This window comes from Piliocolobus tephrosceles, chromosome 8 (genome assembly GCF_002776525.5).
Source record: "Piliocolobus tephrosceles isolate RC106 chromosome 8, ASM277652v3, whole genome shotgun sequence".
NCBI classification, from domain to species: domain Eukaryota; kingdom Metazoa; phylum Chordata; class Mammalia; order Primates; family Cercopithecidae; genus Piliocolobus; species Piliocolobus tephrosceles.
This window is the reverse complement of record NC_045441.1, coordinates 65,598,198-65,614,425: the sequence shown is the minus strand read 5'-3', so window position 1 is coordinate 65,614,425 and position 16,228 is coordinate 65,598,198. Positions and strand designations below refer to the sequence as shown.

General features: G+C 34.6%; 1 protein-coding gene across 1 annotated transcript in view; it reads right to left on the bottom strand.

Annotated features, from left to right (window-relative positions):
- The window catches only part of AGMO (alkylglycerol monooxygenase), a 355,080-nt gene that overhangs the window by 157,550 nt on the left and 181,302 nt on the right, over positions 1–16,228 (bottom strand). Inside the window, exons 11-12 of the mRNA XM_023216020.1 lie at positions 5,021–5,103; positions 4,025–4,130 (exon numbers count right to left, since the gene is read on the bottom strand). Of these exons, the coding sequence (XP_023071788.1) occupies positions 4,025–4,130; positions 5,021–5,103 (189 nt within the window). The remainder of the gene's footprint in view (positions 1–4,024; positions 4,131–5,020; positions 5,104–16,228) is intronic.

Genomic DNA, 16,228 nt, shown 5'->3' with positions numbered 1-16,228 from the left:
GAAATCATTTGTTACTAAGTGATGCCTTATATGAATAGGAGTCATAGGACACTGGCAACACAGCTTAGAAGCAGCTTCTTTCCACAGTGGGCTGCTCACTGTCACTGTCACCAGCACGATGGTGTCTTTGAAACTGCGACAACTCTAGGGTCATGTAGCCATATCTTTCAAATATTTCCTCTCAGTACCTATCACAAAGCTATCAACATGTAAACTTAGTTGAAAAAAAAAAAGGTTTTGAGATTTTAGATTAAAGGGCATCTAGGCTCATTAAAGAATACATTCATCACCAAATTTTAAAAAATGAGAGAAAGAATAAAACCATTTAGGTAACAACACATCAACATAACCACTAATGAAGTGTGGTTATATCTTCTTATAATCTGTTTTCTCTGCATTGAACTGTTTATTTGTTTATACAAAACAAATGAATAACTTTGCCAGAAAGAGGATAACTATAAATTTGATAGGCACATGACTCCCAAATAATGTAGGAAGACTATTACCATGCAGACTTACTGAGTTTGACTTATATAATAAAATAATACAACAGAAAATCTCTAGCCAGCCTTCTAGATAGAGAAGAGTCACAGGGCTACAAGCTGATGCCACCAATATATACAACATTGATTTATATTATAGGAGAAAGGGGATTTAATAAAAGAACACTTTTATTAAAACTCTGATAAATGGCAAAGAGTTACATAAAGTTTTAAGGGATACAAATGTGAAGAAAATACAGACTTGAAATTCATAATTAATAATATAAGAATTGGTAACTGGTTGTAATTTTTACAATGTTTAGCTTTAAAAAGAAGTGGAAAGAAAAGGCTACTTCCCAGATTAAAAAAGAAAGGTCGCTAGCAAAATATTTATCCAGTTTTACGCTGCCATCTCACTTGACCTCTTGACAGAGAAGACTTGCTCAAGTTTAATCATTAATGGCTTAGTTTAATAATAATAATAATAATACTCTAATAATGGTAATATGAACAATGATAACTGTAATTTATCAATTTCTTCATATGTTCTCTCCTTTGTGGCACTTCATTTTTCCACCAAATCATGTGAATTAAATATTATTTTAACATCATTTTAAAGAAAAATTCTAGTGGCAAATCACAGGCAACATCTACTCTTGAAGAACTGGCCATGCATGTGCCCAGATGGACAGAAGTAGTTTATGGAAAGAGTAGCTAAGCACTCTGAAAGATTTTTCCATGAGATCCTGTTTTCCCTGAATCATAAACCAAAGATAATTCAGAGGTAAATTATTCAAACCACTTGTCTCTTCAAAACTCGTTTGCAGTTAAATTGATAAGACATTTTATTATAGCTCTTCACATTTTCCAAACTACTTTTGCTATATTTTGCTATCACCCTTGAGGTAGATGAGTATTGTTATCATTACATGAATGAAAATGTACCTTGATCATTAAGAGTTATAGTGTCAGACTTCCTGAGTTTGTTCCCTGACTTATTCACTTAATAGTTATGTGCATTTAGACAAGTTGTGTCCACCCCTCAATATTCTCATTATGAAGATAATGGAAGTAACTACATCATAGGTTTGATATGAATACTGAATGGAATAATACTAGTAAGGCATTTAGAACATAGTAAGAGCTCAATGTATGTTGCTCTTATTAAACCTGTTTTACAGTTGAACAACCTGAGGCACAGAGTCCAAAGTCACAGACAGAGTAAGTGTCAGACTAAGAATTCATAGCTCTGACATTTCCTTCAGAATTGTTGTTCTTCCCCACTTCTCATTCTAGCTGTCTCCAAACTTGACTTGTAGACCTCAAGGCAGGCCAAGGCCAAAGAATTATTTCAAATGATCCTTAAATTAATATAAAATAGCAATAATAACAGTGCCTAACTTTTGTGGAGCACTTACTACGTGTTAATCACTGCACTAAATTCCTTACACATATTCTCTTACTTAATCCTCAAAATCCTATTTAGATGGATGTTATACTTCCTCCTTTTACAGATGAAGAAAGTAAGACTAAGAATAGTTAAGTGGTGAAGTAATTGCCAAAGAACACACAGCTACTTAGTTCTTAAGCCAAGAATCAAATTCAGGCAATATGGCTTCAAAGTTCAAGTCCTTACCATTCACCTTCATCTATTAACTAAATAACTGACATCATCTTATCACTAGAGTTCATCATGCTTAAAAGCTGGGCATACTACATTGCCCTCCACCATCTCATCATCAAAGAATACCAAATGCGGTATGTTTTTGTAAGCACACATTCCCACATGTTTACAACATTGGCTAATTTAAGGAACCTATGTTCTCTATTTGCTTCTGGAGTGCGTAAGATAAACTATCACCATAAACCTAAGAGGACTCTCGTTAAATGAAATTATTGTCTTTCATGCTTTAAATTAGAATGTGCCTTCATCTAGGGTGTTAAACTGCCATTTTCTTTGATTTTATGATTTTTTTTTTCAGCATGTGTATTTCTGAATTTCATTAAATATGTATAATTTATGATTATTTTGCTTTTAGGTTATAATTTGAAGAGATGAAATAAACATACACATTAAATCAACTGTAATGCAGAATATATTATATTAGATGATATCCAAGATCCTGATATTAAGAGAGTATGCTTCATGGTTTAAATTCACATTATATGTATGTGTATATATACCCCTATGGTTTAGAAATTTAGAAGTTTTAAAGGTATCAAAGAATATTAGTAAGGAATCTTCTGCTTCTTCCTTTTTTCTAACCACAAAATTCAACTTTCCTTCCCACAAGCAACATGTTAGGTTTTGTTTATCTTCCTAGATATATTTACATACATACAATAAAATACATTTATACATTTATATACCTATATCTCCCTCTCCCTGTTTTTATACTTATGTACATTGTAAGGCAGGATACTTCACATGGAATCCTGTATCATGTTTTATTGTTAAGATTGCTCCTTATTGGTACTAAAGGGTTTCCTGTTTTATTATTGATACATATTTTACTACTTTATTAATGAATAATAATTTTTAAATAGTCCTCTATTCATGGCCATTAAATTGTTGCTAATCTTATGTCATAACAAATAATGCTGCAATGAATAATATTGCATATACACCAATTCGCATGTGTGTGAGCATATCATTTCAGTAGCACAAATTCCTAGAAGTGAAATGCTGGGTTAAAGGGTACGTTTATTTGCAATTTTGATAGATATCACCAAATTACTTCCAAAGGAGTTGTTTCAATTTATAATCGATACTAAATAATGAAAGTGTATATATTGGGTTTTTCATTGATGCTAAAAGCAGGGGATATTAGTATTTATGCTTAATGCTTAAATAAGGTTACACATTGCACATTCTGGTGATGTTGGCAGGTGTCTTGGCACCAAAGTTAAACAATATAACCCTTAATTAAAAACATAATACACTATCTATTAATGCACTAGTGATGAGAAAATAAATGTCTTTAACAGCTGCCTAGATTCTAAACAATAAATATACACCCAAAAGTTCAATGCAGTTCTTGAAAGATAAGAATTAACCATCACAGAAGATCATATTTTTCACTTGTAGAAAAATCTCCTTGACTTCAGTGACTTTATTTCTGTAGAATGATTACTTTTTACAGGTAACTGACAAGGAAACTTGTTCACAATTTTCACTTTAAAAGTTTTAAAAAAATCTCAAATGGCAGAGTTTCTGCCAAAAACTTCTTGTAAAATCAATTCTTCCACTTCTTGAGAACCTATTACGTGGTCTGATTTCTTTATAAAGGCTGTGTAATGTAATGTGTCCAACAACTCTTGGTTAATGATATCGATCCAACTTTAGGGGCAAAAAACTGGCTCATCAATATTAACTAGCTCAGATGACACAACTGACAAGTACTGGTAAGTAAGAAGAAAAAAGGTCAAGATTTCCCACAAGTACTGGTCAGAAATGAAGTAGAGAAAACATCATTGAATGAATAAATTAAATGTGCGGTAGGTATATGCGGTCCTGCGGCCACCTGAAACAAATGTCTTACCTCAAAAGCAGATGACAAGGAAGGGACTACAGGCTTCAGGTGACCAAATCTGTACAGCATTAGGAACATCAAGCAACGGAGAGTTTCCATAAAAGCTGCCTCGGGTCTGAAATAAAATGTCATTACATGCATTAGCTTTAAATATGCTCTTTATATGTTTACACGTTATAATTAATATAGAGATAAACTTTTCATTCTCAAGAAATATCTAGTATTTAAATATATTTGAAAAGCATATCCCCCGAAACTATTTGAAAATAGTGAGTAAACTAAGAAAGAACACTCATCCTTTTAGGGAAAATCTGTTCTTTTTTTTTTTATTGAGACGGAGTCTTGCTTTGCCGCCCAGGCTGGAGTGCAGTGGCGCCATCTCGGCTCACAGCTCACTGGAAGCTCCGCCTCCCAGGTTCCTGCCATTCTCCTGCCTCAGCTTGCCTAGTAGCTGGGACTACAGGCGCCCGCCGCCACACCCAGCTAATTTTTTTTTTTTTTTTTTTTTTTTTTTTTTTTTTTTTTTGTATTTTTTAGTAGAGATGGGGTTTCACCCTGTTAGCCAGGATGGTCTCGATTTCATGACCTCGTGATCCGCCCGCCTCGGCCTCCAAAAGTGCTAGGATTACAGGCATGAGTCACTGCGTCCAGCCCGGGAAAATCTGTTCTTTATCAACATAACGCTTAGTTTGAGCATTGATGAGTTATTAAGTTTATTTTCAGCTAATAAATAAAATATTAGGCAACTAAATTTCTAGGATTTAAAGTAAGTGAGACTCTTTTCACTGATTTAATGTCTTCATATTTCATTCATTTAAAAAATGAGTAGTTAGGAGAACTGATATAGTTAACTTCTCTAAAATAATGAAAAGTCAAATATCAAAGTTTTATATTTATTTTTTAAACTACACAATAAAGTTACAGAATATACTGATATTTTACCACTCTGTGGAAAATTCTTGAATTGAGTAAAAGTAAAAACAATGCAAGAATTTCACTTCTTGCCTTTGATCCAGAAGAAATCCAATGGAAGTCAAGGTCAGGATAATGAAGCAAACTCTCAGAAGGAGAGTCACTTGTGACAGTGCCTGTCAAACAAACACAGAGATCAATGGAGCCGTTAGGAGAATTGTTAAAAGGTATAAGAACAGTCAAAGCTGACAAAACAACCCAAATTTTATGTCCTATTACACCACTTGTCATTGACACTTTACAGAAAGTTTGACTACACGGAAAACATTTTGGTTTTCTTAAAGTCATTTAGTTCCTTGTTGGACAGTTGGAGAAGTAATCAGACAATTCCATAATGATATTTTGTTTAAAGTGTTCATCATCATTTAAAATTCTCCTTTAAAGTTTTTGCTTTTATAGTTTTTTGAAGCACGTGGATCCCCCACATATGGATAAATTACTCACATTTTAATGAATAAATACTGTATTCTAATAGCTATTTTTATTATAACAAAATCTTTGTGGTTTCAAATGCAAAGCTTTCTCTAATATAGAAAATACTTAAAGGAGACTGTGTTTATGAGTGAAAACATATATATAAAAGAAATTACACACATACACTCATATTTGACTCAATCTACATGCTCATATACACGTCAAAAGCTATCTTTTTAATGCTTAAACATTAAGCATAGTGTGCTCTTCATGTTAATATGGCAGAGTTTTGTAAACTAAATTAAAACTTACTGATATATTGGACTTTGGGCCAAGGGAAAGAATGAGTACTATCTTTCCAGGTATCTTAAGGGTAAAAGTTTATTCTAAGACAGTCTGTCCTTTGAGATTATTAGATTTCTGACTTGCAAATATGCTTTGTGCTCCAGAAGAATTAGAAGAAAAGCTGATATTAGAATTCTAATTTAAGTACATGTACAGCAGTCTTTGTTTATAGTGTAAAATTCTTTATATTATGTATAAAAACTAATTCTTTTGGAAAAATGAACCATTTACAACTTGTTTTGGACTTTGAGTCAAAGGATTTTTTCCTTTAAATGCTTGTCTCAATTTTAGTCTGGTCTTTTGTACTTTTCTTTAGGAAAAATGAATTAAAGGGTACAGTTGCATAAAGTGGGTTTTTATCCCAATGTACTGGAAAAAATGATAAATTTTTTGAAAAATTATCTTTTGAATCATTGTAACAGAAAACATTTTTCTGTCAGAATTATAAATTAATATGCATTTAATTTACATATTAAAATTTAATAATGTTTATTGAACATCTACTATTTTACAGCTTCTATGGCATGTGTTTCTTGTACTTTAATTTTGTTACATTCCCAATAACTCTGCAGAGTAGTTGTCATTTAAAGGAGACTGTGTTTATGAGTGAAAACATATGTATAAAAGAGATTACACATATACACTCATATTTGATTTAAAAAAAACAAACTCGGTTTTATTAAAAAACAAACAAACAAACACAATCTGGGAAACAAAGGATTATCTAACTTTTTCCATCATTACACAGAAAGTAAATAACGCCTCTGAAACTCAACATAGGCCTGCCTGATCACAAAGCATGATGATGGTAGAATACATGTGAGCAATAGATTTAAAGGCACTAATGGCAGAAGTCTAAATTGAGATTATATAGTCAAAGTTTAGAGCCAGGTGAATGTGACTTTAGATTAAAAGTGGATCAGTAAATTCAAAGTATTTGACACAGCTCCTGGATGAGTTCCCTACTCACTGGTGGAGTTTAAGTTCCATCTTTATGAAAACCCAGAGGTGTGATAGAACAGATTGGCTAAAACAGTGCCCAAAACATGATGCAAGCACTCTTTCCTTTATTTCCCTTTGAAATGAATACAAGGAAGTTCACCTAATTATTAGCTAATATCCTTATTTACAATTAAATTGCAACTGTCCAAAGTTATAAACAGTAAACAAAAGCCACCAGTTGCAATTTTTGCTCACACGCAGTACCGTAGCTTCATACCCTCTTAAAAACCAGCCCCATCTCTCACAGCCAACTTCCTGGAATGGCAGCCAGAATTGTCAAGAGACAATTTAAACCCTCCAAAGCAATACTTTAATGGAAGAGTAATGTTGAATGGTCAAAAACCTGAATATAAAAGTATTAGAATGTTTAGGAATAGGGGCACAATGATAAGTATTACATACAGGATGGGGGAGTCTGTGAAAGCCAGAATGTCTTAGATCAGAGCAGGAGAGTGCTATTCATATTTCGATACAGCGATGTCCACTTAGGAGGAGTGAGACCAAAAACAAACAAACAAAAATCCAAAAATAACAACAACAACAACAACAACAAACAGAGAAATACTTTTCTGGTGGTAGAAATCACTAAGATTTTTTTAGTTACTTTGAATAAAACGGCTTCTCTTACTATATTGCTTCACTGTGGTTATTGGAGGGGAAAATTTACATAAAAGGGAGAAAGGATTTGTGTCAAAATCTACAGTATGATTACAAATGCTCTTTAAGAACATAGAATTTATAATTATTTAAACCTATCACCCATGTAACCATGAGCAAATTATTTGACATTTTAAAGCCTCAGCTATGCGTTTGGTACATTTGAAATAAAATACGCATTTGGCAAGGACTGTAATTTTATAAAATACTTAGAAGAGTGTTTGGCACAGAGTAAAAAAGTCAATTGATGGTCATGGTTAGTGCTATTGTTACTATGTTCAGGAGCTTAGGCTAATCATAATTAATTGTAATAAGATAAACAACAGAAAAGCATAAATAGAAGGTCTATTAGCTCTTCCAGATGTCATAGAAAACTCAGAGATGGAACACGTACATGTATTTACTTTGGTTAGGAAATGTGTGATACGTGAACAATAGAGATAACTCTCTTTACCAAACTGCATCCTGACTACTGGAATCAGAGTGGAAACCAGCTTGATGTAGGAATCCACCACCTAGTCAATATCTCTAACTGGTTCACAGGCAACTGAAACTCGACATGACTAAAACAATACCTTTGAGCTCCTCCTCTACACCATATATTCCCTAGTTTTCTTCATCTTAGAATATGACACCTCCTAGCCTTCAGTTACTGAAGACAAAAACCTGTGACTGGTCCTTAACTTTTTCTGTCACTGTCTACTTCTAATACATCAGAGATATATTTAAAATATATCCAGAATAAAACCATGTGTTATAAACAGCACGACTAAATACCCTGTTCTACCCCAAGATGTTCTCCCCAACAATTGTGGAAATACTCTTCTAACTGGTCTTCCTACTTCTAAAATTGCCTGTCCACCTACCACAGCCCCTAACCTACAGTATGCAGAGTGATCCTTTTAAGCTTAAGTGAGATCATGTCACACATGTTCTAAACCCTCCAGGGGCTCACTCAGAATAAAGCTCGAAGTCATCACTCTAGCCCAAATACACCATACCCCACTCTTAATCCCTAGTGATCTTTCTCTCTTTAACTCATAATAAACCATGTCAGAAATGTTCCTGTTCCTGGACATGACAAACATTTTCTCCACTCAAGTCTGTTTCACCCAGCATTCCTTCTGCTTGAAATGACTTCCCCCAGTGAACATTAGGGTGCATTTCATTCAGGTCTCTATTCAAATACATGTCCTTGTCCCTCCGACATAAAATAGTACTTCTCCATAACTCTCTATAAACATTTTCTGTTTTATTGCTCTTCATATGATTTATCACTTCTATACACTTTGTTTGTTGATGCATTCTCTGTTGTCTGTCTCCTCTTGCTAGGGTATAAACTCAGTGAAACTTTTTATCTCTTTGTTCATTGTCGTATCCCAAGTGCCTAGAATATAATATTCAATATATGTTTATTGAATGACTGATAAAATGAATGAATATTTTATATTTGTGTTTTAGTATTAATATATTAAATGGTAATAATTCTTATTACATTGCTAATATGATATTTTGGGTAAATTGAATCTTTATCTCATTTTTTACAAATTCAAATTTTATTTTAGATTCACGGGATACATTTGCAGGTTTGTTACATTAGTATATTGCCTGATGCTGAGGTTTGAGATAGGAATGATCCCATCACCCAGGTAGTGAGCATAGTATCCAACAATTAGTTTTTCAACCTTTGCCCCCTTCCTTTATTCCTGACTCTCTTAGTCCCCAGTGTCTATTGTTGTCATCTTTATGCCCAGGGTACCCAATGTTTAGCTTACACTTATAAGTAAAAACTTGCAGTATTTGGTTTTCTGCTCCTTCACTAATTCACCTGGAGTAATGACCTCCAGCTGCATTCATGTTGCTGCGAAGGACATGAATTCTTTCTCATGACTGTATAGTAATCCGTGGTATATATGTAACACGTTTTCTTTATCCAATCCACCATTGATGAGCACTTAGATTGATTCCATGCCTTTGCTATTGTGAATAATGCTTCAATGAACATATGAGTGCATGTGTCTTTTGATAGAGTGATTTATTTTCTTTTGGATATATACTCAGTAATGGGACTGCTGTGTCAAATGGTAGCTCTGTTTTAAGTTCTTTGAGAAATCTCCAAACTGCTTTCCACAGTGGCTGAACTAATTTACATTTTCACCAACAGTGTATAAGTGTTCCCTTTTCTTTTTAGCCTCCCTAGCATCTGTTGTGTTTTGACTTTTTAATAATAGTCATTCTTACTGGTGTGAGACAATATCTCATTGTGGTTTTAATTTGCATTTCTCTAATGATTAGTGATGTTGAGAGTTTTTTCATGTATTTGTTGGATACTTGCATGTCTGCTTTTGAGAGGTGCCTGTTTATGTTCTTCGCCCACTTTTTAATGTGGTTATTTAGTTTTTGTTTGCTGATTTGCTTAAGTTCCTTTTGCATTTTGGATATTAGTCCTTTGTCAGATGGGTAATTGGCAAATATTTTCTCCCATTCTGTAGATTGTCTGTGTACTCTGTTGATAGTTTCTTCTGTTGTGCAGAAGCTCTTTATTATAACTAGGTCCCACTTGTCAAATTTTGTTTTTGTTGCAATTGCTTTTGAGGGCTTACTCATAAATTATTTCCCTACGCCAATGTCCAGAATGTTCTTCGACAAAGTTGACAAAAGCAATGGGGAAAAGGGTTCCTTATTCAATAAATCGTACAGAGATGGCTGGTTAACCATACGGAGAAGAATGAAACCGGACCCCGAACTTTCACCATATATAAAAATTAACTCAATTGATTAAAAATTTGAACGTAAGGCCTCAAACTATAAAAAACCCGGAGAATAAAACATTATAAATACAATTAATCAATAATTTAATATTAAATATTTAATAATATTTTATTTTATTTTTGAAACAGGGTTTTACTCTCATCACTCAGGCTGGAGTGTAATGGTACCATCTAGGCTCACTGCAACCTCTCTTTCCAGTCTTAAGTTACTCTCCTGCCTCAGCCTCCAGAGTAGCTGGGACTACAGGCACATGCTACCGTGCACGGCTAGTTTTTTTTTTCCTTGAGACAGTTTCATTCTTGTTGCCCAGGCTAGAGTGCAATGGCGCCATCTTGGCTCACTGTAATCTCCACCTCCCTGGTTAAAGCAATTCACCTGCCTCAGTTTCCTGAGTAGCTGGGATTACAGGCACCCACCACCATACATACCCGATTATTTTTTTAATTTTTATTTTTAGTAGAATGGGGTTTCACCATGTTGGCCAGGCTGGTCTCGAACTCCTGACCTCAGGTGATCTGCCGGCCTCTGCCTCCTAAAGTGCTGGGATTATAGGTGTGAGCCACTGCACCCAGTCAACGGCCAATTTTTGTATTTTTTGTAGAGATGAGTTTTCACCATGTTGTCCAGGCTGGTCTCAAACTCCCGGACTCAAGTCCGGCCTCAACTTCCCAATGTACTGGGGTTTATAGGCATGAGCCACTGCACCCTGCCTAATAGCAATATTTTATATTCCTCAAACTTTAAAATAAATTCCACTAAATTATTCAGTCAGTAGTTTACTATTAAATTATTGTTTCTAAATGTTAAATATTTAAATATTAAGTACCTTGATAATTATTTCTTTAATTCCTTAAAAAACAGAATATCCTAAAAATTAGTTTAAAAGAAACTGAGAGTATTGAAGAGGGAATTCAATATACAACACATATGCTGAATTTAGGGTTCATTTTCCTATGGAACTTAAGTTTTTCTGTATAGCAGCCTTTGATAGACTAGTAAGGTAGATAGTCAGTTGAACTTCTCTAAATTCTACACATTCAGCTGGATGCAGTGGCTCGTGAATGTAATCCCAGCGCTCTGGGAGGCTGAGGTGGGCAGATCACTTGAGGTCAGGAGTTCGGGACCAGCCTGGCCAACACGGTGAAAACCCATCTCTACTAAAAATATTAAAATTAGCTGGGAATGGTGGCACATACCTGTAGTCCCAGGTACTTGGCGGTTGAGGCAGGAATAAACTATTGTTTGAACCTAGGAAGCAGAGGCTGCAGTGAGCTGAGATTGTTCCATTGCACTCCAGTCTGGGTGCCACAGAGAGACTCTGCCTCATAAATAAATAAATAAATAAACTCTACAAATTCATTCCATGAATATATATTGAGTATGTGCTGGGCATTATGATAAATATGAGTTTGAGTAACCAAGAAGAACAAAATCCCTGCCCTTGAATTCATACCACCTTAGTCTTTGCCAATAAAACCATTGGCCAGGTACACTAGAACAAAAGAAAAAAAAAACAGAATATAATTTATAGGTTTTAAAGACTATAAACATTTAGTCTCCTGTGTTTTAAACAATATTTGAAATCACATGTAACTTATTAGTTTTTTTATAACAGGGAGGATTATATTTTTCATTCAATTTACTCCCATTTCAAATTATATACTGCTGGTTTATCTTTCATATAAAATATCTCTCTCCTAAAGTGCTAAATTGAAATTATTCTAAATTAGTTCCATTTTAATTTGCATATATGATCATTTCTTAATCACAGAGAGCATTTGGGAAAGATCATAACCATAAATTGCTTTTTGAGGCAATAAATTGTTTTTCCTTTTTAAAAACTGTCAAGTTTCACCAGGCGTGGTGGCTCATGCCTGTAATCCCAGCACTTTGGGAAGGTGAGGTCGGCAATTCACTTGAGGCCAGGAGTTCGAGACCAGCCTGGACAAAATGGCAAAACCCCCTATATACTAAAAACACAAAAATAATACAAAAATTATCCAGACATAGTGGTGACACATGCCTGTAATCCCAGCTATTTGGGAGGCTGAGGCAGGAGAACTGATTGAAACTGGAGGAAGAGGTTTCAGTGAGCTGAGATGGCACCACAGCACTCCAGCCTGGGCAACAGAGTGATACTCTATCTCAAATATATATATTTGGTAGCTCTTGTTTTCGTAGGTTTCCCAGTGCAAGGATGATGGTATAGATTCATAGCCCCAAGTGTGGCTGCAGAACCCTATCTCCTCCAACTTTCTTTAAATAGATGGAAAAAATATACTTAGGAAGAGATATCATTAACAACACAAAAACAGCAGAATTACATGTTTGATGCCATGTTACTTAAACAGTCAATGAATGTGTGGGAATTCTTCTTTTGCCCACAGATATTAAGAAGAAGAAAGCCCTTTTGTTCTTGAAGAAGACTATCATTGTCCTACCCTTGCACGGGAAAACCTTGGTGGTCAATACAACCTCCTCTCACGTTTCCCCACCAAACAAACCTCACAAAGGAGCTATCAAACTCGGTCACCATATCCTAAAATAACAGTACGTTTCTATATGAAAGAATTTTTTTTAACTTTATGCATTGTCAAAGATGATTTGATAATATTTTCCATAATCTTATTCTAAAGATTTAGAAATGAAAAGTCTAGATTTTCTTATGATCACAAGATGGTGCATTTTTAGTAGTTTCTCTAAAAGGTGCCTGACAAGATCTACAAAATTCATTATTTTGATTAATACTCATCTTGTCAGACATCTGTAAAATGAGGCTAATATTGTCTAACGCATAAACCTCTATAACTTCTGATATGAAGGCAGCAGATTGGGTTTCCTGGCACACTTATTCTGCTGCCCTCATTACCTCTATAGCTCTGAGGGCTCCACCTTCCAGATGCTATGAGCTTATGGATTTGTCATGCTGAATCTTAAGGCCTGAAGATGCTTCCCAGTGTTACAACATAAACACAAGAGCAGAATCCAATGTGACACCATACTGCAATGTATAATTATATGTGAGTCTCAAGAATCTGTCTTGAAAGCATTTCTTGCTCTTTAAAATAATTGTCAATATTGGCTATCTTATTATTTTTCCTACATTTTCAGAACTCCCTAGGTGGCTACTACTAAAGCATACCAACAGGAATATAACTACAATAAACATTTGCTAGAGTTTCAAGCAAGAAGCAAACACAATAAATATATCAAAGGTGAAAATATATTGGCTAAAAAGTATAATTAGCATGTACTTCAAAACATTGAATTGACACGGAGTTCATCAGTTTCTACAAAAAATTTGACACTATGGTTCTACTCCATTAAAATATGAATGTATACCTGATAAGATAGAGAAATTCACCCTCCTACCTGAAAAACAATAGCAATATATCTGAAATGATTGTTTTCAAATCACAGGGCACCAGGCAACAAAGAACAGCAATCTCAGGGAAATGGGATACAAATAATATGATCCATATTGCACCAGTTTCCTACCTTGAGAGTTTCTAGGTCACAACAGAGAGGGACTCAGAGGAGCTTGGGGGATTCCCTGAATTGTGGAGAAGGAGCCAGGATTTGAGAGAAGCCAAGGAGGCTAGCATTTGGAAAATAGAGTACCAAAAAAAGGGAGAGTTATACATGGGAACCCTAAAATTTTGCAGAGTGCCAGTCAAGTCTTTAGTGTAACAGCTTATGCATGATACACTGAAGAAATTATCCAAGGCCAAAAAAGGATCAGAGTTACAATGCCCAGTATGCGTATAATGCATGTTCCTACCAGACAAACTGGACAATCTCATGATTCACTGGACATTCACTGAGTCGAGAACACCAAAGGGTTGTGCCTCAGTATTGGATAGTAATTAGTCCAGGACTGAAAACCTCTAGCAAAGAAAGATCCTACAACAGTTGCCACAAGAGTCAGTTGTTAACATATTATCTTTCTTGAATGCTCCGTAAAACTATTTTGTGGAAGCCACTCTGAATAATTTGTATTTGCCTCAAGATCTCACTGAAATCAGCACAAATTTACATACTCTTTTAAAAGGAAACTTTTATTTTCTTACTAAGAAACAAGTGGATCTATGAACTACATACCTTTTCATTATTTTCCAAAACACAGAATAGAAAAGGTGTTAAAAGACCATTTCAGAGAGACCCACCAGACTCTCTTTCTAAACGGATTGCTTTTTTTTTTTTCTTGAGACAGAGTCTCGCTCTGTCACCTAGGCTGGAGTGCAATAGCACAATCTTGGCTCCTGTACAACCTCCACTTCCTGGATTCAAGTGCTTCTCTTGCCTCAGCCTCCAGAGTAGCTGAGATTACAGGTACCTGCCACCATGCCTGGCTATTTTTTCTATTTTTAGTAGAGATGGAGTTTCACCATCTTGGCCAGACTGGTCTCAAACTCCTGATCTCAAGTGATCCACCCACCTCGGCCTCCTAAAGTGCAGGATTACAGACATGAGCCACTGTGCTTGGCCTCTTTATGTGGAATACTTTTAATGAGGAAATGTAACTCCAAAGAACTGTGCATTTAGACTGGAGTTTCCAAAGCAGGATTAAATTGCTTAATTTTTACATATACTTAATAAATCAAAGTGAGACTGTAATTTAAATTATGAGGAGGTTATCATTGATTGTGTTATATGATAACTTTTAAAAGAAGCTGCCTGATACCCACCAAATTAGAAAAGACTAATAGTGATATGAAGATATATTTAATTTCAAAGTTAACATTATATTATTTGATGCATATGACACTATTAAATGTGTAATTTCCCAGTTTATTAATATATTTAAATATAGTGGACAAAAATAATGCATTTAGGAAACACAATGATCACTTTTCTACATTTCTGTAGTCTATGCTTATTTGAAAGGTAGCTTTCAAATTCATTACATTCATTTCATGGCTTTATATTATAATTGACGCTCATTTTGGCCCACATTTCTTTTTCTTTCCCACATTACCTTAGTTACCACCTAAAATCTTAAGGAAATGAAATCCCAAGGGGGTAGACTACAGAAAAACAGTATACCCTGGACATTGACTTGAAAGGTTTCATGTAGAACCTAAACTAGATCTAATTTGTGCAACTGACACTCTCTGCTATGAGAATAGACCAAAAAATATTGGATTTTTTACAGAAGGTTTTTTCAGTGGGTTTATTAAAAAATGCCAACATGAAAACATTAGTTACAAAATTGTAGTGCCCATAATGTTTTACAGAGCATGGCATTCAGGGGAATTAAAAACCATAAAAATGTTTCCAAATTTATGTTGGATACTCTCAGATGCCCTGTTAACTTGAAATATATCATCAAAGTAATCTGTTTTCAAATGTATCTGCAGTAACTTTATTACATATCCTATTACAAGACCTTATTGAATATTCAAACTGTTTTTTTGTGTGTCTATTATTTAAAAGAGAATTGCCTTTTCAATTTTGGTTTGTAGAACATACTGGTGCAATACGTATTTTTATTTCAAACATGTATTCATGATATCACCCCAGGAAGTGGACCCTGGCAGCTGAGGAATTGATTTTTCAAGCATTACTAAACCAAAATCAACATAAAAGTCCGTGGGTCATATCACTAAACGAAACACTATATATTTAAATGTATGCTCTGCAAGTTTCAGTAAGAAAGGAATGTGTCTCTTATGCCTTTGTGGTGGCCATCAAATTGCTTTTTTGACTCCCAAAGTTATTTATATAGAACTTGCATACATAAAACAAGCAAGTATTTATCTTCTCTAATATATGCATAAACAGAAAAGGCTGTGGTACCACAGCAGGGTCCCCAATTACAAGTCAGCCACAACTTTTCTGTGTGATTATTGGCTACAGTGAATCTGGAAAAAAATATTGCTGTTGGATTTTAATGTCTTTGTATGCTTTTAGACATCTCTGAGACTAGAAAGGCACTATAGAATTTTGCAAATAAGCAACCTTTCTTCCTGGTAACACAGCATGTTCTTAGCAAAGAAAAACACATGTGGGAAACAAGCAAATGCACCTTTCAAATTTAATTTGTGTCAG